Here is a 27929-nt window from a genome sequence, read left to right on the forward strand (position 1 = left end):
GAGGTAACAGCAACAGATTCCAAATGCAAATGTCACACCCGGAATCAACTCCAGACCTTTTACCTGCTTAATTGATGATGACATAACGAGGGAATAGCCCACACCTGTCCATGACATAGCTTTTGAGTCAATTGTCCCATTACTTTTGGTCCCCTAAAAAGTGGGAGGCATATATAGAAACTGTTGTAATTCCTGCACAGTTCACCTGATTTGGATGTAAATACCCTCAAATTAAAGCTGAAAGTCTGCAGTTAAAGCACATCTTACTCGTTTCATTTCAAATCCATTGTAGTGGTGTATAGAGCCGAAAGAAGAGAATTGTGTTGATGTCCCAATATTTATGGACCTGACTGTATGTACAAATATAAACAGTGTAATTATAAACAGTGTGGGCAGTGTATTGTTATTAATAAATACTAAATATGAGTATGAAAATTGCTCAGTGCAAACTAAAATGAGTTATGTATAGAGTTTTTATTGCACAGTACACAGTGAGGTCTACTGGGAGCAGTGCTGGTTGTAGAGTCTGACAGCAGCAGGAAGGAAGGACCTGTGATACCTCTCCTTCACACACTTGGGGTGTATCAGTCTATCACTGAAGGAGCTGCCCAGTGCTGTGACAGTGTCCTGCAGGGGGTGGGACTCCTTCACCAGCAGCGATGACAGCTTGTCCATCATCCTGCTCTTTGCCACCACCTGCACTGGGTCAAGAGGGCATCCCAGGATGGAGCTGGCCTTCTTGATAAGTTTATCAAGTCTCTTCCTATCTGCTGCCGAGATGCTGCTGCTCCAGCAGACTACTCCATAGAAAATGGCTGATGCCACCACAGAGTCATAGAAAGTTGTCAGGAGTGCCCCCTGCACTCCAAAGGACCTGAGCTTCCTCAGCAGATGGAGTCTGCTCTGACCTTTCTTATATGTTGCTGCAGTGCGATCAGTCCAGTCCAGTTTATTGTTCAGGTGAACTCCCAGGTACTTGTAAGATGTCACCATTTCAATGTCCGTTCCCTGGATGTTCACCTGTGTGCAGGGTTGTCTGTGCCTGCAGAAATCCACCACCAGCTCTTTGGTCTTCCCGGCGTTGAGCTGGAGGTGGTTCCGCTGGCACCAGTCCACAAAGTCCTTACTAAGTTCTCTGTAGGCTCTGACGTCCCCGTCCCTGATGAGGCCGACGATAGCAGAGTCGTCAGAGAAATTTGTAGATGGCTGTGGGGTGTTTGGTGGGAGAAGTCTGCAGTGTACAGAGTGAACAGGAAAGGGGCCAGGACTGTTCCCTGTGGGGCCCCCGTACTGCAGACAACTGTGTCCAACACACAGTCCCAAGTCCTCACATACTGTGGCCGGTTGGTGAGGTAGTTGAGGATCCAGGACGTGAGGTGTTGGTCCACCCCCGTGAGCTCCAGCTTGTCCCCCAGAAGTGCAGGCTGTATGGTGTTGAAATCACTGGAGAAATCAAAGAACACGAACCTCACAGTGCTTCCAGGCTTATCCAGGTGAGACAGTGATCTGTCCAGGAGGAAGATGATGGTGTTGTCCACTCCAATGCCAGGTTGTTAGGCAAACTGGAGTGGGTCCATAAAAGTGAATAAATGACTGTACAAAAGATCATGGCATTCCATCTTATAGTCATAGGCGTAGGATTGCGTATGGACCGTATGGACGTGTCCATACCAATCTCAAATGATGGCTGAAACGCCAACACCAATATTAAGGTTGAAGGAAAAAAAATGCGCCTCATGCGGCACACAAAGGGTTAAATCCTTTCCCACTTCGGCACGGCCTCCCAAATACGTCTTTGAGACAGGTCTGTTGTTTGATTGGCTTAGCTCCCTGTAGGCTGTCGAAGTTGTTTCACTTGCAGGCTTTGCCAGTGTTGACGAGAGGAGGTCGACACTGTTCTCGTGCAACACATGTCCGAGGATGTCGGGCAAGAAAAGAAAGGTGGAAGACATTAGAAGCTATTTCACCAAACAAAGTGTAAGTCACCTGAGGAAAATAGTCCCCCCTCATAGGCACTAATAAATGCAAAACATTCAAAAGGGTGTGTGTGTGTGTCCCCACCAATGTCAAAATCAAACCTACACCCTTGCTTATAGTTTTCCAGACATTGTACTCAAAACCACAAATATCAACCTTATGGTGGTGTGAGGTAAAAAGTCAGGGGATCACCAGAATCATTATGATATTTAGTCTTGGATCATGACTGTGACCTGCTGATGGTGCTAAATTTCTTATTACATTTCATCCTCTGGGGAAAATGAATGTATTCAAAAAATGTCATGCCAATCAGCTCTTACAACCTGAATCTTACAATCAGCTCTTACAACCTGAATCTTACAATCAGCTCTTACAACCTGAATCTTACAATCAGCTCTTACAACCTGAATCTTACAATCAGCTCTTACAACCTGAATCTTACAATCAGCTCTTACAACCTGAATCTTACAATCAGCTCTTACAACCTGAATCTTACAATCAGCTCTTACAACCTGAATCTTACAATCAGCTCTTACAACCTGAATCTAGCAATAATAAATACACCTGTATTAGATCAAATTAAATTAAATTAGCCAGGCTGATTTATCAGCCAATATATTAACTTATATTCATTATAAAATAACGAGAAATTACAATACAGAAGTGTGAAACTAAATTTGCTGTAATTTAGAAACAGTCTCACCGGTGGATAGTTTGTCCATCAGAGAGCACTGACAACCTGATTTTTACAGTTTTAAATGTTATATAAAATGTTTATAAAAATGTCATGGTGTATCTTGGTCACAATTCTTTAAATAAAAAAACTCACCTAATTGATCTGTATCACGATTGTTTATGTTTTGCGTTACTCTTTTTATTTTTTTGCTTTACTCTTGGCCAATATTTTCTCAGCTGATTTTTTTTCTTCTCTTCCAAATATCAATATCTGTATTGGTCTCAAAAATCCAGTATCGGTCAGGCTATAGTCCATACTGTGTATTCAAATGTTATCATGTATGAATCAGACTCCTTGCTGCCTCATACTCTTAGAGAAGTCTTTTCTTTTTAATGCGAGGTTTATAGTCAGGGTCACAATTAAGCGAGTCCTCGCTGCCACCGTTTGAAGAATAACTGGAGTAAAGAGTGTTCAGATCAAAAGAAGAATCTGCATCTCCTTCATTTTCCTTCCTCCTTTCCTTGTCCTCATCATTACTGCCTCGTACCATAGGCTCTACAAACTTGGATGAGGATCTCCCCTTGGTCACTTCGTAACACTTCTGAGCACTCAGCCTGGTAAGACTCACATAGGGCTGAAGCAGCTTGGAGTGCAGCAATATAACCTGACTAGTTAGTGATAACCTCGGCTGGGCTCTTTGGACTCTGTTGGTCTCAGACCTAACAGCCATGCAAATAGAGTTGGAGGTAGTGGAGACATCAGTGGAGCATAGTAGGGTCCTTTGAAAAGAAGTTGTGTTGAGTGTCTGAGGATGATGTTTGACGGAGCTCTCAGGGACAACTTGTCGAGATGATTCAGTTAAAAAAGGGATCTGATTAGCAGTACAGACTGAGGATAGAGTCCCTGATTGACAAGTAGAGGCAGAAGAATCTTGTGTCGGATGCCCAGTGACATTTACGTCATAGGGAAAAGGTGGACAACTTGTCCTAAAGGTAATTGGGGCCATTTTGAACTGCTCAGCTGAATGGTTTTGACTGAATCTGTCCAGAGCCTGTGAATGTCTGGTATTAGAACAAGCTCGTCCAACCTTTCTTGAAAGTCTGGAAAAAGACTTTCGAGTTGGTGGTTGACAGCTGGTAGAGGTAGATGCATCCTGAGATACAGGAGCTGTTTGCACTTGTGTTGTTTTCGGGGGAACCGTTGGAGCCAAGGTTTCTGGCTGATTAAACGTAGAATCTTCCATCGCTCCCTGAAGTATGGCATCGTTTCCGGAGGTAAAGCGATCTAAAGAGGTAGCAGAAGCTGCCTGTTTGTTACTGGACCTGGTGAACTGATTTGGAGTTGCTTTATGGAGTTTAAAGGTACGGTTAATCCCTCTGACAGAGGCAATGTTTATCAATTGGACCACAGGTGACAAAAGGACAGGCAGCAGAGTGTCTCTGGATGAAGAGGGCTGAGGTAGTGGTTCCCTTTGAGAGGTATCCCTCGCTGATCCAAGTGAGCCAGAGCTCAGCTTATCTCCAGGGTTTACTTGTTCACGTGCCTGGGCTGCATGATGTTGATCAGGGGGGCATGGAACGAGGTCAGAGGGGGTGAGGTCCTGCGATGTAGTGGTGGAAGAGGACGACTGGAACAATGGGGGAGATGAAGAAACAGTAGCCTGAAGCAGCAGCTCTTCTGAACACTCATCAGGACACTGTTGCAGGATGCTATTCACCCATCGCTGGTGTTTGGAGCAGAACTGAGGAGAGGAAGTAACCTCCTGAATACGTTCAATGCTTCTCTGACTGATTTCCTCCCTTTCCTTTACAGTGCTCTCTTCCTCCATCTTATCTTGATCCTCCTCTGTTTGTTGGTTTCTCCTCACATTGTCATTTTCGAATAAAAGAGGGCTGTCCTTGGACACATCTTTGTCAGCCTCCTCTTCTCCCCTAAAAACCTCTGGCTGACACTCTAGGGGAGTTTTGGCTTCCGCTGACTTGAGGAGAGCCTTTGAAGAACTGTAATGCAGAATGGACTGTGAGGTTTGAGAGTTTTCCATTCTACTCTTTCCATATTTTGATGATGTAGAAACATTGTCCAGACTGCAGGAGGCAACATCTAGGAACAGAAAGGCAGTGCATTTCAATTAAATAATTGACAATTATCATCAGAAAAAGTCAAGTCAATTTTATTTACACAGCGCCTATTCACAATGAAAGTTATCTCATGATACTTTTCAATCAAAGCAGGTCTGTATCATATGAAGAAATGCAATATTGGCTTAATCTGCATTCAATCTTCTGTTGCCATTGATGCAAATACAGTGTAACATATAAGGGCACACACAGTCATGGCATCATAATGAGAACTGGATTGTGCGTTAGAGGCCTGTAGCTGACACTGAGGACACCAAGGTCATGTCCTCTGCATTTTTCTGGGTCTTTTTGCATTTTTTAATATATCAATTTCCTAAGATGTTAAATCAATGACACTAATTGCTAAATGTACTTAGTTGTATGCTGTGTATTGAACAAGTTTGGCATAATCTCGTCAGCAGAGTTTTAAACAGCTCCACATATGCAACTCATTACAGTATGTGACATATAATGAATTGCGCATGTACTCTACGGTCCTGTCACTGTCCTGTCATTCACTTTGTGTGTATTCCACCCAGAGGTGGGTAGTAACGCGCTACATTTACTCCATTACATTTACTTGAGTAACTTTTTGGGAAAATTGTACTTCTATGAGTAGTTTCAAAGCAGCATACTTTTTACTTTTACTTGAGTACATTTGTGAAGAAGGAGCGGTACTTTTACTCCGTTACATTGGGCTGATTCTGCTCGCTACTTTTTTTTTTTTTTTTAATCGATCCGTCTGCCGCATGGTCTGTTTTGTTTATATGGGGAGAGCAATGATTTAAGGTCGGGACTTCCCAGAGGCTCTGTGACTATCACATGACTGCATCTCACCAATCAAATGTAGCCACTAGCGACGTCTAACTCCGTTTCACCAATCAGGCAGAGCCTAGCCATCACATGACCGCACAAACACTCCCCGCGGCAAACAGGCGGAAAAGAGCACAGAAACAAAACGATGGCGACGGCATGCAATTCCGAAGAAGCCGAAGAGGAGGAGGCACAACACCCCTGGCCCCACATAAAAGAAATGTTCACACTCCAGGCAACAAAAAAAAACAGCTACATTATGCGTTGCCATTTGTGTCTTAATTTATTTTTATTTTAATGTTTTTTTTTTTTTTTAATTTATGTTACTGTGTAAAGATTTAAGTTATTATATTATTTATTTATTTATTATTGTTTATTATAAACTGTTTCAGTTGTCTAAGGGAATTCTCCAGCTCTGAAAATTATCATTGCCATAACATATTTTTGTGCATGCATCATGTGCATTATTTGACATTATTTGACCTGATAAATAAAAGAGGTTACTCGACAGTTACTCTGTACTTGAGTAGTTTTTTCACCCATTACTTTTTACTCTTACTCAAGTAACACAGGGTGACAATACTTTTTACTTTTACTTGAGTCATATTATTCTAAAGTAACAGTACTCTTACTTGAGTACAATTTTTGGCTACTCTACCCACCTCTGATTTTCACCTGACCTCCACACTCATAAACAAGTAGTCGAGCTGCACTGCAGGGACAGAAGCAGCGACTGAATCCAAGATCCACAAACTGACCTATATTATTTAAAAACGTGACATGTCCAAACAAATGGAGTCAATAAGGAGTTTCTCCTCAGACATTTTCAGTGGCAAAAATATTAACGGTAGGAAATCAGCAAATACATTATAATAAGTTACATTATAATGATGCTCTTTAATGCACCTTCATGTGTTAGAATCTCTGTAGACAGACAGTTGTGTGTCCAGTGATTATTACCAAAGTGTTGTTTTTATTGCAAATAAAAAATTACATTTACAGTAGGCCTATAGTATTTCTTATTTGAAAATGTAAATTACAGATTAGTATACCTTCAATTTAAAGACATATCAGGCCTATGTATTTTTTCAATAATTGTCAGCGGTCAAGCTGCATTGTGGGCAAGGTAGCGCGCTATGTTTTGACAAGGAAGAAGAATGAATGAAAAAAAGATGATATATCTGGTCCTGCAACTCCAATTTTAATTGTAATGTAATGTAGTTTAAATGTCCACTGTGAGTCTGACAATGTTATACTGACAAAATTCAATTCTACATCGGTGGAGTACTCTTTTTTTTTTTTTTAATAGGGACTATCCAGGCAATAATGCACTCTGAGGTGTCCTGATATAGGACAATAAGAGTGAGATGCCTTGTCCATTTTTGTCATACATGGAGACACAACATATTACGGAATTACCTCCACTGAGTCTGTAATTTTCTGTATTTTTATATTTAACTTTTACATCACTCAATAAAAGTGCCATCCAGTGTGTGGTAAAAACAACAGTAGAAACATAAACAATTCGAAGTTACAGCAAAAAAATATAACGTTACATATATAAAGTGGACTTCACGTTTGAATATTATTTGTGTAGTGAATTGGGAGGTGTTTCTTACCACAGTGCAGCAGGTTCTTGAGAGTTGTTGCTATTGTCATGGAGTCAGAGGTAATTACTTCCAACAATAACCTCTCGTCTTCAGTGACAGGACTTCCTTTCTTCAGTATCTAATTCACATATTCAAATATGACAAAAATGCAATCAATGAGAAATTCCTTTTCATGATGTCATAGGCAGCTCAACTGTTATCATTTGTATGGTCCTTTATGGTATACCCACGTTCTCAGGTACCCTGTGGGGTTTTTGATGATTAGTGGTGCTATGAATGTTTTGATGAGGATGCCCGGTTGGGAGGGCTGAGCATTGCTGCTATTTTTTTTACTTTACAAGTGTTAAGGCAATCTAAAGAAATTCTGCATTTGTGTTTATGTAATGGGTTGAATTTATTTTTTGCAGTAATTTGTCTTTCCCACTAGAGGCTGACGTCAGGATCAGGTCAGACTCCTAAATGCAGGTAGGAAGGCCTGAGGCCTGAGAAGTAGGAAGGCCTTAGGTGATAAGTAGGCTCAGAAGCAGGTGTGTCACTCCTTTGTCTCACAGACAGCTTGGTGGCATCGCCGCATGGGGACCTCAGAGACGCCAGTGGTGAGAAAGCTTTAATTTAATCACATTTGACAAATAGAATAACTTTAAGTTAGTGAATGGGAGATTAAAAAGTTTGTGTTTATTGATCATTTAAGCCTTGTACATTTAAAATGTAGTGGTAATATATATATTAATATAGTGGCACTGGTGGTTTGAGGTCGAATATAGACCATAAATATAAATATCAAATTTGGAACATATTTCAATCATTAAAGTAGTTAAAATGAGTTAAAATGCATTAGTTTGAGTTAAAATCATGTATTAGGTTAAACATTTAAGCATAAAGCATGATTTAAGACGAGTAGGTTTAATAATTTAAAACAGTTTAAAACCTATTGATTTTGTAAAATAAAATAGAAATGATTCAAATCATTTAATAATTGAGAAAGTTTATTTACGCATTTGATTGGTTAATAAAGTTAATTTAATAATTTATTCATGTTCAGGTATTAATAAGGAAATTGATTTTGTACTCATTTAATGCCTGATTCTTTGTTTATTTCCTTTGAGGTTATCAACCTGCTACTGCTACTGCTACTGCTACTGCTACTGCATGGATGAATAAAAGAAGTAACTAAAAGCAAGCTGAGTTGTGTCCAGCGTTCTCTGTTGACCTCCAGGCCTCGAGCGAGTTGGGGCAGGCACTGATGCCGGGGAAAAGGGAAAATTAACAAATTAACTCGACAGTTGATAACCAGTCGCTGCAGCCTGGACCTGAGGATAAACGGCTTCAAAACATCCAGAGATTAGTTGCAGACGCTAAGGTGGACACCTGTCAAACATGGCTGAAGACCTCCTGGGGAAGACGGTCAAACGTCTCAAGATTGAGAGGACCACGGCAAAAACCAGCTTCACGAGACATGCCAACTTTCTCAGCAGAGAGGCAGAAAGCATGGCCGAAGCAGACCTGAAGGAGGAGTTCAACAAACTGTCTATTCATTTAAAGAAAGTGTTTGAAGCTAATGATGATTATAGGGCAGGATTACTGGCTGAAACAACAAAAGAAGAAGTAGAAGAGGAGGAGCCCCTTCTCGGAGAGCAGCAAGAGGCTGACATAGAAAAGACAGCAAGTGATGTGGAGTCAAGATTTAAAGAAGTAAGGAACATTGTGCAATCCAACCTGTGGTTAAGGTATGGTCAAGAGGAGGTTTCGGCTGCAGTAACCGAGGCAGAGAAAAATGGTGAAGTAGCCAGCGACTTACCCGTTGAAAGCACCCACCTTGAGGGTTTTGAAGTCCACCTAAATCTCCTGGAGAAGAGGATAAAAGATGCCTGCAGTGTCATGTCAGCATGGGAGAGATGGACCCCTGGAGAGGGAAAAAGGGACCTAGACGGCAGAATCAGGATCCTTAAAGCAACCAGTAACAGGCTCGAGCTCAGGAAAGCTGAATATGTCACTGCACGCAGGATTGCAGAAGAGTCACAGGCTTCAGGTGGAAGACACGGTGTACCACTACCAGCTGCACCAATTGTCAGAATCAAGCCCACAGCTCTGCCAACCTTCAACGGCAACAGAAGGGAATATTACAGATGGAAGAAGGACTGGGTGAGTCTCCAGAGACAAGGTGAGCCATCTGGGTCAGCTGAAGTAAAGAAAATCCAACTCATGACTAGTATTGATGAGAAAATAATAATTAACCTCAGATTGTCAACGTACTCAACTGCAGAAGAAGTATTCAGAGTTTTGGACAACAGATATGGCAACACATCAACAATAACAATAGAGATTCTGGAGGAATTAGAAAAGCTACCACCTGTGAGGGGCAACCAGCCAAGAAGAGTCATTGAACTGATTCAGACCATTGAAAAGGCTCTGGCAGATCTGACAGAGCTGGGAAATTCTGGAGCGATGAAAAATCTGCTTGTGGTAAAAGCAATTGAGAGCAAGTTGCCTGATTTTATTCAGAAGGACTGGTTGATCTTCATGTTGGAACCAAGCAATGATGTCACTCCTGAGAACCACTTTGATGTACTCCTGAAGTTCCTAAAAAAGCAGGAGGGGATGCTTGAGAGACTTGAGCAGCTAAAAGGTGGTGAGAAAACTGAGATGTCAGACCATCAAACAGGAAGGAGATATGAGAAGAAACACGCCACCACAAGAGCTGCAAAGAAAGAGATGGAGAACTGCTGTGTTGTGTGTGGTGATGAAAGACATCATAACAAAATATTCTTCTGCAAGAAGTTTAAAACGCTGAACCTGCATGAAAAGACTGCTGTGTTAAAAAGGCTCAAAGCTTGCAGAAAATGTCTCGGATGTCATGAGGAAGATGATTACTGCAGAGACACCTACCTTTGTCGAAACAGAGACTGCAACAGAGATGGTTCTCCCAATCACCACTACTTCCTCTGCCCTGTGGTAAACGCGAGAAGAAACAAGCAGGGAGACAGATTGACTAAGCAGGAAAGCAGTTTGACCAGTGAACAGCAAGAATTTCTGTCCAAACTTTCCCCTGAGATGGCAGAAAAGTGCAAAAGAGCCTTCACAAATAATAATGCATCAGCCAGCACCAGTAAAACTGAATCCGAGCTGTTGAAGAGGAAAGGACTCTGTGAATTGCCTGTGATCATGATGCTGATGGAGGTGACTGCGAATGCCGGCCAGAAAATTGGAACCCTAATAGACCTTGCATCAGACACCAACTACATCACCCATAAAGCAGCTGACCGGCTAAGGTTGCAGAGTGAAAAAGTGACCTTGGTAGTGCACGGTGTGGGCCGGATGATCATGAAGGTAAACACAAGAAGGTATGTCCTCAGGGTCAGGGTAAGGACTCCTAATGGAGGCGAGAAAGCTCATGAACTTGTCTGCTATGGCTTGGAAGAGATTGCCAATGTGCACAAAGGTGTTGAGGCTGAGCAGCTACAGAAGTTCTTCCCAGAGGTAAAGCTGGAAGAAATGAGGAGACCAACGAACATTGAGCTTCTCATCAGCCATAGAGAAGGAAGACTTGCTCCACAAAGGGTCAAAGTTGTCGGAGATCTCGTCCTATGGGAGAGTCCACTGGGAAAGACGGTTGGTGGAGCTCACCCTGATCTATTCGAGAACATAGAGTTGGCTGCTTATACATCGAAGACCCACTTTGCTCGCTCTATGAGGACCGCTGCTGTGAAATATGAGGAACTCACAAAAATCCCAGCACCAGAGAAAACACTGCAAAAAACTGCCACTAAATTCACAGCCAATTCGACCCGTGACTTTCTTGATTGGTGGAGGTGGGAGAGCATTGGAGCAGCGTGCGAGCCCAAGTGTGGAGGATGCCGGTGTGGAAAATGTCAACCTGGAGGAAAGGAGATGACTTTAGGAGAAGAGAGGGAACTTGAAGTCATCAAACAAGGTCTGACATACATCATTGAGGATGCTCATGCAGCATCTCCACATTGGGATGCAAAATACCCCTGGACAGAAGATCCTGCCTCCCTTCCCAATAACAAAGCTGCAGTCATGGCCACATTCCTAAGGACAGAGCGGAAACTGCAGAAAGATCCAGAGTGGCAGGTTGCGTATGCTTCCCAGATCCATGACATGATTGAAAGGGGTGCTGCTGTTGAACTCACTGATGACATGAAGAGAATCTGGAAAGGACCTGTGTGGTATGTAAGCCATTTAATCGCCCCAAACCCTCATTCTGTGACAACACCTGTGCGACTAGTGTGGAACAGTAGCCAGAGGTTTGGAGGACTAAGCATGAATGATCTGCTTCTGAAGGGACCAGATGTTCTCAACCCAATCAGAGCTGTTCTACTGAAATTCAGAAGTGGGGTGTATGCAGCCCTTGGTGACATCAAGAAGATGTACCATTCAGTGTGGCTAGAGGAGCGCGAAATGCAACTGCACAGATTCTTGTGGAGAGACAGTGACAATGAAGAAATGAGGGAGTATGCCATTACCAGAGTCAATATGGGGGACAGACCAGCTGGGTGCATAGCTCAGCTAGCAATGCGGGAGACTGCAAGATTACCCCACTTTGCTCACTTGCAAGAGGAACGCAGGGTTGTCGAAGAGGACAGTTATGTGGACGACATCCTGACCTCTCACAACAGCCTGGAAGGGCTGAACAAAATCACACAAGGAGTGAAGAAAATCCTGGCAGCCGGAGGCTTCTTCCTCAAACCGTGGGTTCTGTCAGGGCAAAGTGGGAGGCAAAAGACTGCGGTAAAAGCCCTGAAAGGAAAAGAGCCTGAAGGTAAAACAATAATTCTTCCAAACCAGATGAGGGACGATGATAACAAAGCCCTAGGTGTTGGATACCTGGTGGAAGAAGACATGCTTTACGTGCTGACTTCAATCAACTTCTCCAAAAGAAGGAAAAAAATGAGACTTGGTAAGGACCTCCTCAAAGAGGAAGTGAGGCCAGAAACACCTAATCCACTTACCAGAAGAGAGCTCCTCAGTCAAGTAGCTGGACTTTATGATCCAATGGGATTCGTAGCACCCGTCAAGCAAAGGGGGGCCATTCTGGTGAGAAAAGCCTTCCAAGAAGGAGGGGGTGGAAAACGGACCAGAGAAACGTGGGATAATCCACTATCAGACAATCTCAGAGAAGAGGCCATCCAACTCTTTGAAGACTATGTCGAGCTTAGGCAGATCAAGTTCTGTAGGAGTCTCACACCAGCCAACTGGAAAGGAAAACCATGGGGCATCACTTTCTCCGATGGCAGTGACAAAAGCTATGGTGCTGTTATGTACCTGAGGTGGGAAACAACACAAGGGGCCGATGTGAGATTTGTGGAAGCAAAAGCCAAGTTAACACCTCTTGATCAGAAAGGAGAAGCCGTCAAAGCTGAAATGTGCGGAGCTGTCTTTGCAAGCAGATTAAGGAAATATTTCGAGAGATATGGAAAGATGGAAATGGGAAGGTGGATCCATCTTTTGGACAGTCAAACAGTCCTGGGTGCCATCCAAAGAGACAGCTACGGGTACCAGACATTCTTTGCGAACCGTGTGGGTGAAATCCAGAGGACTGGGCCAGTGGAAGACTGGTTATGGATCCCTGGAGGAAACAATGTGGCAGATATCATAACACGAGGAGGCAAACTTGAGGACCTAAAGGAGGACGCTGTCTGGCAAAATGGACCAGAATTCCTAAAATGGCCTGTGGAGGACTGGCCTGTGAAATCAGCTGGGGAAGTTGTTGCCCAAGCCAGGGAAAGCGTGAACAGACTTCAGAAAAAGGCCTTTACCGCTGCAGTTACCAGGAGCCAAACAAGAGAGACCAAGGTCAAGCCGGAATCCACGACAAGCCCAGATGCACTTGAAGGAAGAGCCCCTGCTGGCAATGCCGTGAAGACCCTCGTGAAAGTGGAGAGGTTTAGCAGTTTGCCCAAACTAGTTGACACAATTGCCTGGGTCTGGCGAGCAGCTAAGCAGTGGCTGAAATTGAAACACAAAGGCAGCGGGCAAGTGGGACGTAACAGGGCTGTATTAACTGTAAGAGAAAGGAAGGAAGCACTCAGAGACCTCTTCTTATCTGTGCAACAGGATACAACTTTCCCAAACACAGCTCTTAACAGACTGGCAGTGTACCGAGACGTCAATTCTGGACTCCTAGTCTGTGGGGGAAGGATCCAAGTGTTCAAAGAGGATGGAAAAGCCATTCCAATCTTACCATATAACTCATGGGTTTCCACCTTGGTTGTACGAGAAGCTCACAAGGCAAATCATGAAGGAGTTGCAGGAACGTTGCTCAAGATGAGGAAAACGGCTTGGATTGTAAAAGGTCGAAGGCTAGCACGGAAGGTGGTGGACAGCTGCGTCATCTGCAGGAAAATCAGAGCAAAGCATTGCAAGCAAGTCATGAGTGACCTTCCACCTGAAAGGTCAAGCCCAGCGAACCCGTTTGAATTCACCACAATGGATCTGTTCGGGCCTTATGAGGTGAAAGATGAGGTGAAGAAGAGGGTCAAGCTTAAAGTCTGGGGCATTGTGTTCTGCTGCATGGCTTCAAGAGCAGTGCACACTGACATCACAAGTGACCTGTCATCTGAAGGTTTTCTTCTTGCCTACCAGAGGTTTACAGCTCTCAGAGGACACCCAAGAAAGCTATGGTCTGACCCTGGCACAAACTTTGTTGGGGCCAGACCTGCACTTGAAGACCTTCATAGATATTTGGAGAAAATTCACAAGTCTGAAGTTGAAGACAGAGCTTCAAAACATGGGACAGAATGGTCTTGGAAAATCCACCCAGCAGACTCCCCTCACAGAAACGGAGCAGCAGAGGCAGCAGTCCGAGTTGTAAAGAGAGCATTAAGCAACCTCGGTGGTGATGGAATCTTCACGTGGGGAGAATTCCAGACGTTCCTCTTCATGGCTGCGAACCTAGTGAATGAGAGGCCGATCGATGCGAGAGCACAATGTCAAGAGGACTCAATTGGATACATCAGCCCTAACTCTCTCTTACTGGGGTGGACTGGCACGAGAGGAGATCCAGGAAATTTCCAATTTGAAAATTACCCATACAAAAGACTCAGAGCCATCCAAGAAGAGGTCAGCAAGTTCTGGAAGAAGTGGAGTGAATTGGCTGGACCTAACCTCTTCATAAGGAGCAAATGGCACACCAAGGAAAGAAATGTTGCAGTGGGAGACGTGGTGTGGCTGGCTGATCAAAATCCATTGAGGGGTCAGTATAAGTTGGGAAGAGTAGTCAGTGTAAACACTGACAAGAAAGGAATCGTGAGGGATGTAAATGTAAGAACTTCCCCAAGTTGCCCAGTTCCCACTAAAACCCATGGACCCAGGAAAGACTGCATGAAACCCCCTGTTAGGATCCCCTCTACAGTTCTTCATAGGGATGTTAGACGCCTGGTGGTCCTGCTCCCAATTGAAGAACAGCGTGACCTTTGAAGCTGATTGTGACCTCCTTGGGTTTAGTAACCAGGAGGTCAAGTGGGAGGTGTTAAGGCAATCTAAAGAAATTCTGCATTTGTGTTTATGTAATGGGTTGAATTTATTTTTTGCAGTAATTTGTCTTTCCCACTAGAGGCTGACGTCAGGATCAGGTCAGACTCCTAAATGCAGGTAGGAAGGCCTGAGGCCTGAGAAGTAGGAAGGCCTTAGGTGATAAGTAGGCTCAGAAGCAGGTGTGTCACTCCTTTGTCTCACAGACAGCTTGGTGGCATCGCCGCATGGGGACCTCAGAGACGCCAGTGGTGAGAAAGCTTTAATTTAATCACATTTGACAAATAGAATAACTTTAAGTTAGTGAATGGGAGATTAAAAAGTTTGTGTTTATTGATCATTTAAGCCTTGTACATTTAAAATGTAGTGGTAATATATATATTAATATAGTGGCACTGGTGGTTTGAGGTCGAATATAGACCATAAATATAAATATCAAATTTGGAACATATTTCAATCATTAAAGTAGTTAAAATGAGTTAAAATGCATTAGTTTGAGTTAAAATCATGTATTAGGTTAAACATTTAAGCATAAAGCATGATTTAAGACGAGTAGGTTTAATAATTTAAAACAGTTTAAAACCTATTGATTTTGTAAAATAAAATAGAAATGATTCAAATCATTTAATAATTGAGAAAGTTTATTTACGCATTTGATTGGTTAATAAAGTTAATTTAATAATTTATTCATGTTCAGGTATTAATAAGGAAATTGATTTTGTACTCATTTAATGCCTGATTCTTTGTTTATTTCCTTTGAGGTTATCAACCTGCTACTGCTACTGCTACTGCTACTGCTACTGCATGGATGAATAAAAGAAGTAACTAAAAGCAAGCTGAGTTGTGTCCAGCGTTCTCTGTTGACCTCCAGGCCTCGAGCGAGTTGGGGCAGGCACTGATGCCGGGGAAAAGGGAAAATTAACAAATTAACTCGACAACAAGTTTCCAGAGACAGTAACTACAACAACACAATGGTGGAAGGCAATAAAGACATGGTGAGTTAAAGTTTTTTGCTTTAAATCGCATCACATAATCACCGCCATTCAACTTTCGGGCAGAAATGTGACAAAGAGTCGGTAGAGACACTTTTCCACGTATGGATGCAGAATTTTTTTCCTTATACAAGTTGCCAAAGACACTACCAGTTACCACATTACTGTTGTTTGGTCCTGTAATGTTGCTTTGTGGGTTGCAGTGTGGGACATGTGGGACAAGTGTGGGATGAGTGAAGGATCTGTTTAGCTCAGACGTCTCGCCTCTGCTGTGGCTCTGATACTACCTCCTCTGGAGGATCAGAGCCACAGCAAAACTGTCCCCCTCTCCGCATCTGTAACAGGCAGAGTATCGGTGCATGATTCCTGCACTGAGAGGGCAGTTTGAATGGGGCTTAACATAACACACACACCTTATCAATGTAGGTATCTCCTGGTAACACAGTCTCCAACTTATGTAGATAGCACAGCAGCCTGTCTTCTACTTTCTTGGCATAATGTCCACCATACTGCTTCTCCAACTGGTTCTGAAAGACAGCAAGAACATGTCAACAACATGTCACCTGGAGAGAACCCTGAATCAGATTTTTCTGTAATTTGCATAAAGTTTAAAAACATACTTAAAGTAAGGGTCTCAAGGTCTCAATAAAACAACATTGATTGCCTACAGCGTTGTGTAATCAAAGCTTCTTTAGTTCACTACACAGGATAAATAAAACAGCCACTGTACATGTTCCCAAAAAAACTATTTCTTTGATCCACAATGTTGTTCTCCATTTGTTTGTTTGATGTTCTGCCCAGTGAACTTTAATACCCGTGTTCCAGAGGTTTCTAGGAAGCTGTTTTTGACTAATTCCACACAGAACCCTCACATTTCTGGGATATTTCCCCCAAAAAAGTTTAGAGTTTATTAGATCTAATTGGCCACAACAAAATTGAGGAAACAACAATGCAAAGCATTTCTTTACCCCTTAGTACATCAGTTGGATGTTCTAAGTACACATTTTACATGTGTATGTTGTACTGCACATAAGGATTTAGTTTTAAATGTAGTTATGTAGTGCACCCTGCTGGACAGAAATGGACTCACAGGTCAGGGCTGAGTGAAAACAGTGCTATGTACTGAACACTCTGAGAGACTACATGCATGAAAATAACTTGTGACAACCATGCGCCAGTGTGGAGGTACCAAAAACTGCATTTCCTCGAATGGCCATTTGGGGCAGACTGGCTCCAAAATCAAGTCAGTCCCCATAAGAGCTCATGTTTAAATGCCCAACATTACAGCAGAAGTAAACATGTTTACAGCCTGGTACAAAACTGTTTTGGTCGCTAAACCTTATTCATCCCTTCATGACAATTATATAAATAATATATGACTCACTCATTTGTGGTGTTGATGCCTTTTGGAGGATTTTAATTCAGATATCAGACACATAATATGTCTTTCTGTGTGGTTAATTGGACTAAAAGGTCAACGTGGAGGGACAGAGGCTGGTGTTTTGGATTAACAAGCGACTCTGTTAGAGTTAAGTGGCAAACAGCAGCTGGAGCTGGCAAACTCTGAAGGAGACAGCTGGAGGTCGGAGCCTTTAGAGGAAAGCACCTGGAGTCAAGGGGAGTACAGAGGTTTTAAACTTTTGGGATTAAAAACTAGATTTGTCTTCACTCTCACCTGCCATAGCGAGCCATGGAGGTGCCGAAATCCGCTAATGTAATGTGCTAGCTTAACTTGTGTTAGCTAGCTTGGTAGCTTCCAGCTAGGAGGGCTTTTTTAACAATCTAGCTTGCTTCAGTTCCACTCTTTGCCCATTTTTGATTAGCCAGGAGTTAGGCACAGCCAAGATGGCGATGGCCGGTACCACCCACCCATAGGTTTCTGGCTCTTCAGAAACCTATGGGAGATGTCACGGTGGTGCTGTCCACTACTTTATACAGTCAATGGTGACAACACATAACCATCCTCTCTTCTAATCCCAGTACATTTGTATTAAATCAAGTTTTACTCTCGTTTTGTGAAACAGGGTCTAAAAATATCCTGAAAGTCACAATTAAGGACATAAAGTATTAAACACAAATTTGGCCCTGAATCACGTTTCATCTTGCTTGTCTGGAAGCCAAAGAATTTGTCCATTTGTGGATTTACCACTGCGCTCTGACCAGCAGGTGCGTTATTCAAAATACATGTATCCAGATAAAGAAAAGAGAGTTGCGCTCAGGAATATGTGTTCTGATGAATTTACTGAATCATCTATCTCGCTATACACAGAATGTTTTTACAGAAAAGGGGTTAAGTTATTATCCTCATTGAGTCCTGTCCTTTGAGACGCCTAATTGATAGGCTTCATCTGAATTTATATGGAGTTTTAATGCACAATGATGGTTGGTTTTGTGGTTTGGTGTGTTTCACTCTAGGTGGAGTCAGTGATTGTGATGATGATTTTCACCTGTTAACTGAGTGGAGACACAATGACTGAGGATTTTCATTCACCTGTTAACCTATGTGGCACACTCAAAAAAGGGATTGTACATTTGTACACGCTGATGAAGGCCAGCTGGCCGAAAATGTTCTGTGTATAGCCAGATAGATGATTAAGTAAATTCATCAAAAGACATATTCCAGAGTGTGACCCTCTTTTCCATAATATGGCTTGGCACAACCCTCCAATCATATGGTTTACAGCTGTTAAAAATGTTTGTTTAAAAATCTCCATTTAGCAATGAATGTTTTGTCATTGATGTATGAATTTAGTTTTAGTTTATTTTGAACATTATTTAAATTGGTTTCTTTATTCTTGGACTTTGTTGTAGTATTGATGTAAAATGAATGCAGCATTTTAGTTCTGGCTTTAGGTTGTTTGTTTTTATACTCATCATTTTCAATGCTATTGTGTTAACTGTAAGGTCTTGATTAATTTCAAATCTTCACCCTCTTACTTCACTGTATGATGCTATTTATCACTATGTACTGAGAAAAAGTCAGTGTGGATGGCTGATTACATTGAAATGTGGGACATGGACACAAGGCACTTCAAACTTGCATTCTTTCTTGTATCTTTGCAGTTACAATTGTTCCAAGACAGTGTGGTGAGTTAACCAACCAGAATATAATCTTCAAGTTTGACCTTGTCCATGGCAAGTGCTAATGCCAGAGATTTGAAGTCCAGGTGGTTCTTCCTCATGAGGAACATTTCACGTTGGGTCTATGCGAGAAAAAACATTTGTAACAAATTGGTAAGATTTTCATATATGCAGTAGTAGTCATGGCACATTAATAAATGAAAATGTAGTATTTCATTTATCAGATATGTCAGATACTAAGTGAGATAAACTTTAAAATAATCACTGAATAAATAATAATATCCAGTTGGACACAACAGTGCTAATTTTGTCCTTTTTGTCCACCTGATAAACATAAGTTCATTGGATATTGATTTATGTAAAGGTCCTTGTAATAATTGTTATTTTTATTACTTTATAAGTCTTAATTATAGCATTATAAACAAATGTAATTAGACAGTTATAAGCACTTAACTCTTTATAGACAGCTTAGGAATGTTAATAAAAACCTTATGAGTGTCTTATAATTGCTAATAACAGCATTACAAACACATTTATTATTTATTACATTTATTATTATAAAGGACCTAAATATAAAGCGTTACCATTCATTGTAAATAAAAAGACTGATTAGTGCAGCTTGAAATGAAATTTTGCCCCTAAATCAATGCTAAAGAGGACCAAAATCAACTGAGTAGGAGCATCTTTAACTGTCTCAAAGATTTAAAGAAAATTGGTCACGTAAGTTGGACACTTACACACTGGTCTTGGTATTGAAGTAGTCTACTTGGGAAGAACAGGTTGATTTTAAGCAAAGTATCCACCATTCCTCTGCCCTCCTTGAGCATCCACATAATGGCCTGGAAGCAAAGAGAGGGGGGAGGAGAGAAATCAACTTCAAAAATACAGCCACGGATCAACCGCAACTGGACCATGTCAGTAACATCGATTTTACACGATTGCCGAACAAATACATTTTACCAGCATGCATTTCCATACCATTGTCTTGAGGCCAAACATGATCTTCATATGTTTGATTGGAGCCACTAGTCTGGGTAACAGCCTGTAAGTGGCTTCCAAAAAGCCCATTGTTCTCTCAAAATGCTCCATAGCCCTGTTCTTAACGATGTAATACATCTGGGCAGAAGCAACGCGCAGCCTCCATGGATCTTCAAGGCTCAGAGGCTGGAAGTCCAAATCTGGCCAAGTGGAGAGGTCCACAACTGTGAAGAACCAACATGACGTCACATCATTATCTCGACTTTCATCACATTAGTATTAGTAAGAATCATTAGCAAAGTGTAAAAGTATTCGTTCTGCGGAAATATGACCAGCTGTGACTGGGGAATTATTAAATGTTGTGTTATTAGATTATTAGTAGTGTATCAGTGACTTTAGTTTTTTAATATTGCATAATTTAAGTTATTGAGCCTAAAACAGTTAATTAAATAAAACAATTTGAGAAGTTTAGTAAAAAAATCTTTTAAGACCTGCTCACAACTCACTCACAACCATGCACTAAAACATGACAAGGGGCCACAGTGAGACTTTTTTTTTTAAAAAAAGGGGTCACAAGCCAAAAAGCTTGGGAGCCTCTGCTTTCAAAACATGTATTGCATTGCAAAACAATGCAATACATTTTTTGCATCATGTTTTTTAGTTGTTATTATGGCTGCACAATATGGTAAAAAAAAAAAAAAAAAATCATATTGTTATTACAGATATTGTGATATTACGGAACCCCAAAACGGTCATGGGTCGAACATATAATTTCCGTTTTCCCGCCATAACGACTTAAATTCTATTTGTTTTCTCGAGATCAAGAATTATTTATGTCATTCTGAAACAACAGGGGTTGAGATAACGACATAAAATTTTCAAGATCTTGAGAAAATAAGATTTGTTTATGCCGAGGTTACAAGATAAATTAACCAGTTATCATGAGAAAACAAAACATTGTTCCCTCTTATTACTTAATGTTAAGAAATCAGCAGTGCCTTTCCAGCATGTGAACATGGAGCACCTTTACTGATCAATGCAGACTGAACACTAATCTTATACATAATACATTCAAGCATGCACGAATGTGGGCAGTTTCTTTTCCAAAGGCCAGCAAGAGGTTTTACCTTCTGGACAGTAACACATCTGCTTTGTGTTGATCACTGTATGAAAGACTATTGTTCCTGCCCTGTCTCTACACAGAATGGATGAGTAAAGCATTTTTAGCTGCCCCATGCTCATTTTACCCCCACCTTGGGGAAAGCTGTGCCTTAGGACTAGTTTTCTTTTGTTGGTCATTGTTCTGGAACTATCATAATTAAATAACATTTTTTTTTTTTAAATTTCCATGGGTACACAACAGCCTGAGGTATATATAGTAACTATTATTTGTATATATATTATAGTAACTACCCCTATTGCACTTGGCCATGTTGCAGTTTTGATTACATTTGGATTAACTGTGCAGCAATAGTTGTGATAGTAAAATAATGTGGAATAAGGCTATGGTAGAAATGCTAAATCTTCACTGAAAATGAACCAAACTGTCAGGTAAATGTAGTAGGCTAAAAAGTATTTCCCCCTGAACGGTCCTTAAAAGAAGTAGCGTGAAATTGAAAGAAAACCAAGTAAGCACAAGGTCTGCTTCAGTGGAAGGAGTAAATATATGTAGTCACTTCCCTTCACTGACTGGCATTTTAAAAGATTATAGATATTGATGCAGAGGGCCAATAAAGGTAAGATTTTGATATTTAAAATGGGGTGTAGATCTGAATCTGCAAAATATCAACAGTCTGCAATCATTTGAATGACACAAAATAACTAAACCTTACTTAACTACAAATGATCCATTAATACCACATATAATACCAACATACAAACCTTAAATGTAATGGGGGTAATAACAGGTTAGACATGTTATCAGAAATGATGGAATAAACCAACCTTCCTGTACATCCATCATGTTGTGAGCCCAGACATACTCTATGATCCACAGCGGTAACTCGGGGCTCCTCTGTAAACTTTTACGCACAGGCTGCAGTTCCTCTCCCTCCATCAGCTGATAACGACACAGCACCGCGGGGTTGTGAAAGGAGAAAGTATCGCTCGAACTTTTAAACCCCCATTCATGAATGGGATGTAAATGTCCCACCCAGCTGAACAATAGACACTTTATGAAGAGCTGGACATGTACCGGCAAGTTATCCCGTTCTGTTTTGAAAAAGTCGGAAATTACTTCCTTGTCAAACATATTGGTTGTTATCAAAATAAAAGTTTTCTTTAGTAACTGTGCTATGAGATAACAACGGACTAAATCGTGTCGACTTTTATTGTGAAGTACAGTTGTTGACCCGGAACTACTAAGACAGCCGCGGACAGGTTGTACACCTAGAGAAGAGAAGAAGAAGAGGAAGACGAGCCATGGACCCTCTACGGAGCTTTCGCCTTTTATCCTGAATATGTGGCCCGGTTCAGTTAGAATGGAGGTGAACACACTAGTGTAAGGTAGCTGTTATGCAGCGTCTTGAAATACAAATGCTAAGCTTTGTTAGTCGCATTAGCCGCGTGTTTTAAATATAACGACACCAACATGCTTACGACTTAGCTTTGTAGCTGTAGCTTGTAGTCACCTTTGAATGGGCGCGCATGTTTTGGTGCACCTGCCTGCCCCGTCGGCGGTGTTTGACGTACTGCTAAGCTAAGTTTGCTGAGGACAAGAACGCGCAACGCAACTGTAGTAATTGTTGTGTTTACTGCGGTCACCCACACATGTATCTGATCAAAATTATTAAAAGGTATTTATGAAGTGTCCGATTAAAACGTTTTGGCAGTGGTAGTATTAGATGCTGTTGCACTGGAAATGTAGCTGCTGCATGCTGTGATTACATTACAATTCCTTAAATAGTGTCTTGCAGTCCTCAACAATTAGCGTAATTTACAAAACATGTTTGTAAGATATCCAAACGCACACATTGATGGAGGTACGCTATATGGCCAACAGTGTTTAGATGCCCTGTCAGTAATGGGTTGGTTGGTTGGTTGGTTGGTTTAGGCCAGGCCCCTAGTTCTAAGTAAGGGCAAAACAATAATATATCCAATTGGGGCCAAAAGTTTACATACACTTGGTATGAACATGTACTGTATATCATGGCAGTCTTGAGTTCCAGTGATTTCTACAGCTTTCATTTTTCTGTGATGGAATGAGGCCTCTGGCCTTAACCACTCCCTTATAACAGAATCTGTGAAGTTCAACTAAATTTGTTGGCTTCCTGCCACAGACTTGTTTCTTCAGCAGTCCACATGGTCTCGATGGAAAAGTGGTAAACAAATGACTAAATCAGGCTGGAACTTTTTTTTGAGCTTTTGGAATGGCCTTCCCAAAGTCCTGACTTAAACCTCATCAAGAACACGTGGACTGTATTGAAGAAACAAGTCTGTGCCAGGAACTTTACCAATTCTGTCAAGAAGAGGTTAAAATTCCAGCCGGAAGAGTACCAGAAGCTAGTGGATGGTTATCAAAAGCACCTAATTAAAGTGAAAATGGCCAAGAGACATTTAAACAAATAGTATAATTATTATTGTATATTTTTGATCCAGCATATTTGGTCACATTTTCAGAAGACCTATAATAAATTCATTATTGAACCAAACTTCATGAATGTTTTTTGTGACAAAGTAGTATGTGTTCCTCTCATTACATCACAGAAAAATGAGAGCTGTAGAAATCATTGGAACTGAAGACTGCCATGATATACATGTTCTTTACCACAACTGTTTTTTTAATAGTGTGCTTCCAACAACTGTTTGATGAAGGTCTTCTCCTGTTTCAACATGTCAGTGCCACTATGCATAAAGCCTTGTCTGTAAAGAAGTGGTCGTCCAAGTCTAATGTGCAAGAAGTAAACTGGCCTGCATAACGCTCTGACCTCAATCCCATCATTTGAGCTAGACAACTGATTGTGAACCAGCACTTATTAACCAATATCCATGTTGGGCTGAATGCTCTTTTGGCTGAATGGAAGAAATCCCTGCAAACCGCTTCCAAAATCAGGCATTGGGTCTTCATGACACATGTTCAAGAACTTCTATTAACTAAATGTCTTTTGTACAATTTTCCCACAGCACTGTACATCACCCTACTGACGTGTGACGCATCATCCCAGCTGGAGCTCCACCATGAACACAAAATCATGTATGTCTTTGCTCCTACTCTCCAGGACGGGGTTCAGACTTTGTGCATCCAAAGCCCCTGGCTGCCGCCTCAGGGCCTTAACAGCAGTGACTTCCACTCGTCTTCCTCATATCTCCCCCCACCCACCTGTACCCTGCAGTCACTCTTATTACAGCAATGTCAAGGTGCGCTCTTATATTCAGTATATGAAACGCAAGATCATATCTTCTCCCAGTCCTCCGTATAGTCATGTGTGCCAGGTAGGGGACCCAGTGCTGCGTTCACATGCGGCCGCTGTGGACCCTGCAGCTATAGCAGGCCCCGAGATCCAACAAGTCATCAAGACTATGGTGAAAGTGATGCGGAAACTGGAGTGTGTGGGACTGAGCGCACCTCAGATTGGAGTACCACTCCGTATTCTAGCACTGGAATATCCCAAGAAGATGTTGGAAGAGAGTTCGCCTGCATCGAGGAAGGTCCGTGGTCTTTCCACCCAACCTCTGAGGATCTTTATCAACCCCAAGCTGACGGTCCTGGATGGACAAACTGCACTCTTTCAGGAGGCCTGTGAGAGCATCACAGGCTTCTCTGCTACAGTTCCACGCTACCTGTCTGTGGAAGTTTCTGGTACGCATGTTATAGCTTAATCCTTTATTTACTATACAGCAGTGCCTTTAGATTTGGGCCAAATCTAATTTGCGGAGACTTAAACTTTTCAAGTTATAAAAATCAGAATCATTTTTGTAGAACAGTACATTTACTGAAGTGCTGGACTTAAGTACTTTACTCGAGTATTTCCAAACTGCTACTTTATACTTACACTACATTTTGGAGGCAAATATTGTACTTTTAACTCCACTTTGTTTACTTGATAACTTTTGTTATGAGCTACTTTGTAGATTGCTGCATCAGAGCCAAAAGGCCAGTAGGGGATTTTTTTGTTTTTTTTAACTGATTCCAATAATCAGGTAAATGCTGAAAAATTTGATCCAATAATCTGTCAGGCTGATAATCAGTTGACCCGTAGTATACAGTGTATATACATATAAATATATGTATAATTTACTTTTACTTGTACTTTTGATACTTAAGTACATTTATTGCCAGAAATGACATTTTCCCTCCTTGTGTTTACCTGTGGTATCACTGTTGGCACCCCTGTCGCAAAGACAGTGTTTGCAACATGGCTACTGTAAGGAGCCCTGCTACTGTCGAAAGCAAAAAAACAACTGTAAGAATCCCAATTAGACCTAGAAACCCCGATCTTACTGCTATGAAAAGATGGAGTAAAACATTTGGTTGTATTAATAAGTAGGCAGGTTTTGTTACTTGCTGATCAAATAGAAAGAATGCCAGTTTTAAACAGGCTCAAACCCCAGCAGTAAGGGGAAACACAGATCAGCGGGAGAACAGACTTTCACACAACACAGGTGTTGTCTGAATGACCACCAGTTCACTCGTTTTACTTTCGGTTTCTATCGGTCTCCCTCTTTGCCTCCTCCATCAGCGGGGATGGGTTTTTTTTTTGTAGTGTAGAGTTTCCACAATTATTCTAGTTGTTCCACCATTACCTGGAGATAGTGACCAGGGAAAACAGTGCCTCTTCCTGTTTTGGTTGCACAGTGGCAGACAAGCTTGCTTTGTGCTGTAACTCGGCCTTCATTTTTCCTGGATATTTTCCAGTCTGGTGGGCAGACCTAATAACGTAGTGAAAGCAAGGTCTGTTCACAGAAGGTGTCATTTTTCTGCAGCCATTACACTGTGCAATCTGTATTAACTTAAGAATGATAAGTTGAAGCAAACAAGTTGTCTATTGCCATTTAAAGTACATGTAATATCATACTTGAATTAGAGGTCGACAAATGACGTCACCATTTTGCATGGAGGATACGCTGAGTCAGTCATCATCATTTGAAGGCCACTTCTGCTGAAAATATCTAAATCCTCTTAATGTCCCTCTTAATCCAAAGTAAACACATTGACACAGACAGGTACCTGTTGTACGTTAACATTAGATGTGCAGCAGCCATACATGCACAAGACTAAGAGAGACTAACGTTACATCAGAGGTACTTTTTTCATAAAGTAATTCTCCACTCCATTAAATACCTTCCACACATTACTCTGGTGACAAGGTCAGAAAATATGGGCTAATGTTAAATCTTTGAGGTCCTGGCAATGTTTTAAAGGCTGACAAGTGTGGCATTCAAGTCCTATCTAGTCTTGCATTGCCAGGCCTCTCATCTGACCCGTTTTCAGTTTATCTAGTCTTGAATATATAACGCAGCACAATCACCGTGTCCACAATAGAGACAGGGCACTGAAGACAGCCAGACAGGCAGGAACACAAACCATTCTGTTTACGTTACGTTACGTTACGTTACGTTACGTTACGTTACGTTACGTTACGTTACTTAATACTGTACTTACCAATTTGGTGTTGTCTCTTCCAAATAATAATAATAATCCAATAATAGTAATCCTGGCGACAGAACAGCACATCGTCCATCGTAAATAGAAGATTCCAACAATGTAATCCACTAACTCACGTTTCCAGATCTTGTGTCTTGATATCAACCAGACAGCTACTGCTAGCTTTTCAACTCAAAATAAAGACTGTGTCCTGCACGTCTCTAAAAGTTTTATTTTACTAACGTTACAAAGTTTCACTGTAACTTTTCACCGAGAGGATGGGGGGGAGAGAGAGAGGGCACTAATGTTCAGTTCAGCAGTTCTAATAAAGTTAATACCAAAGAAGAGAAGAAGAAGATTTTGACAGTGTTACATTTTAAAAAAAAGGAATAAAAACATTTAAAAAATGAATATAGATGACTATATTGTACCTGTCCAGTTTCACCAACAAAAAATAATCGCCATTTTAATTGTATAGATATATGGTAGATATTTTTAAATCACAGCTGATTAATCTGTAATCGGCTTTTTCCGTCTCCCAACTATCGTTATTATATCAGCCTTTAAAAATCCACTATTGGTCCACCTCTAACTTGAATACTTCTACTCAGGAACTATTCATATGTGTAACCTTCACTTCTACCAGTACTATTTCAACACAATATCTTTACTTTTACTCTTTACTCAAGTATAATTTTGAGGGATTCTTTTTATCACTCTTATTAGGAACGTTTTGTAGCAATTGCTTATTCATTCCTGTATATCTTTCCCATCACTCTGCCTTTTCACCCTGCAGGTCTGAATGAGAATGGTGAAGATGTCAAGTGGCAGGCCAGTGGTTGGCCAGCTCGTATCCTCCAGCACGAGATGGACCACCTGGATGGGGTCCTCTACATCGACCGCATGGATAGCAAGACCTTCATCAACATCAACTGGCAGGTGTACAATGAATAGTAGATTCTCAGGACAGACTACAAACATTGTCACGAGAGTCTGTAAAACTTCAATTATTTGAATGAAGTTCTGCTCAACGGCATCTCTGATCAACCTGGCTTTCAGAAAGTGATACATTTTGGGTTCTGGTTTGAATAAAGAGCTGATTATCTCCATCATCAATAACCACTTGTACTGGAAATCCATCAGGGCAATGAAAGTGTTTTTGTGATTGATAGAAGCTTTATGTTTGATAAATAAAGAGGCTGATATGTTCATGATAAAACGAGTGAATCACAGGCATGACCCATGTCTCGCACCATTACAACTAAAAAATACAACTGTGGTAAGATGAAGGAAAGACATTAAAAGTAAAACATCTTTCAAAATTCTCAATATTATAGGAGTCTATTTGGTAAAAACTGGTCATTCTACAGGTTTTATGTGAGAATGGAAAAATGGATAAAAATAGAGCCTCTAATTTGGCTGGGATAGGAGTAAGCAGCATCCAGGAGAACCAAACGTGGTTGTAACAGCTGAAAGACAGTGGTGTAGTGGTATGGTCACTTTCACTTGCCCCCAGGGTTCATGTTTCTGCATGTTGCTTCTGTGACTTCCACGTGCTCATGACTATTTGTTTTTTTGATGATATTAAAATCTTTATCATAATGTTTTTGT

The 27929-nt window shown here is 41.3% G+C and overlaps 2 protein-coding genes across 7 annotated transcripts; one reads left to right on the plus strand and one right to left on the minus strand.

Moving 5' to 3' along the window:
* Window positions 1–1433: 1433 nt before the first annotated feature.
* LOC141001531 (uncharacterized) lies at window positions 1434–19810 on the minus strand. Its single transcript, XM_073472631.1, has 7 exons — window positions 19736–19810; window positions 19495–19596; window positions 18778–18879; window positions 16090–16203; window positions 7203–7311; window positions 2807–4753; window positions 1434–1893 (listed from the first exon to the last, which is right to left on the minus strand). The coding sequence occupies exons 1-6, from the start codon at window positions 19763–19765 to the stop codon at window positions 3024–3026; spliced, it is 2187 nt and encodes a 728-aa protein (XP_073328732.1). The 5' UTR covers window positions 19766–19810; the 3' UTR covers window positions 1434–1893; window positions 2807–3023.
* pdf (peptide deformylase, mitochondrial) lies at window positions 15573–27920 on the plus strand. Of its 6 annotated transcripts, none has more exons than XM_073472637.1 (3): window positions 15573–15679; window positions 23858–24533; window positions 27115–27920. In XM_073472637.1, exons 2-3 carry the CDS (start codon window positions 23912–23914, stop codon window positions 27270–27272), a joined length of 780 nt encoding a protein of 259 aa, XP_073328738.1. In that variant the 5' UTR covers window positions 15573–15679; window positions 23858–23911; the 3' UTR covers window positions 27273–27920. The 6 variants fall into 6 exon arrangements, with proteins under 6 accessions (XP_073328738.1, XP_073328734.1, XP_073328733.1 ...); XM_073472633.1 differs by lacking the exon at window positions 15573–15679 and adding an exon at window positions 22151–22240; XM_073472632.1 differs by lacking the exon at window positions 15573–15679 and adding an exon at window positions 22151–22235.
* Window positions 27921–27929: the final 9 nt, after the last annotated feature.

The sequence above is a fragment of the Pagrus major genome, chromosome 8, assembly GCF_040436345.1.
Source record: "Pagrus major chromosome 8, Pma_NU_1.0".
NCBI classification, from domain to species: Eukaryota; Metazoa; Chordata; class Actinopteri; order Spariformes; family Sparidae; genus Pagrus; species Pagrus major.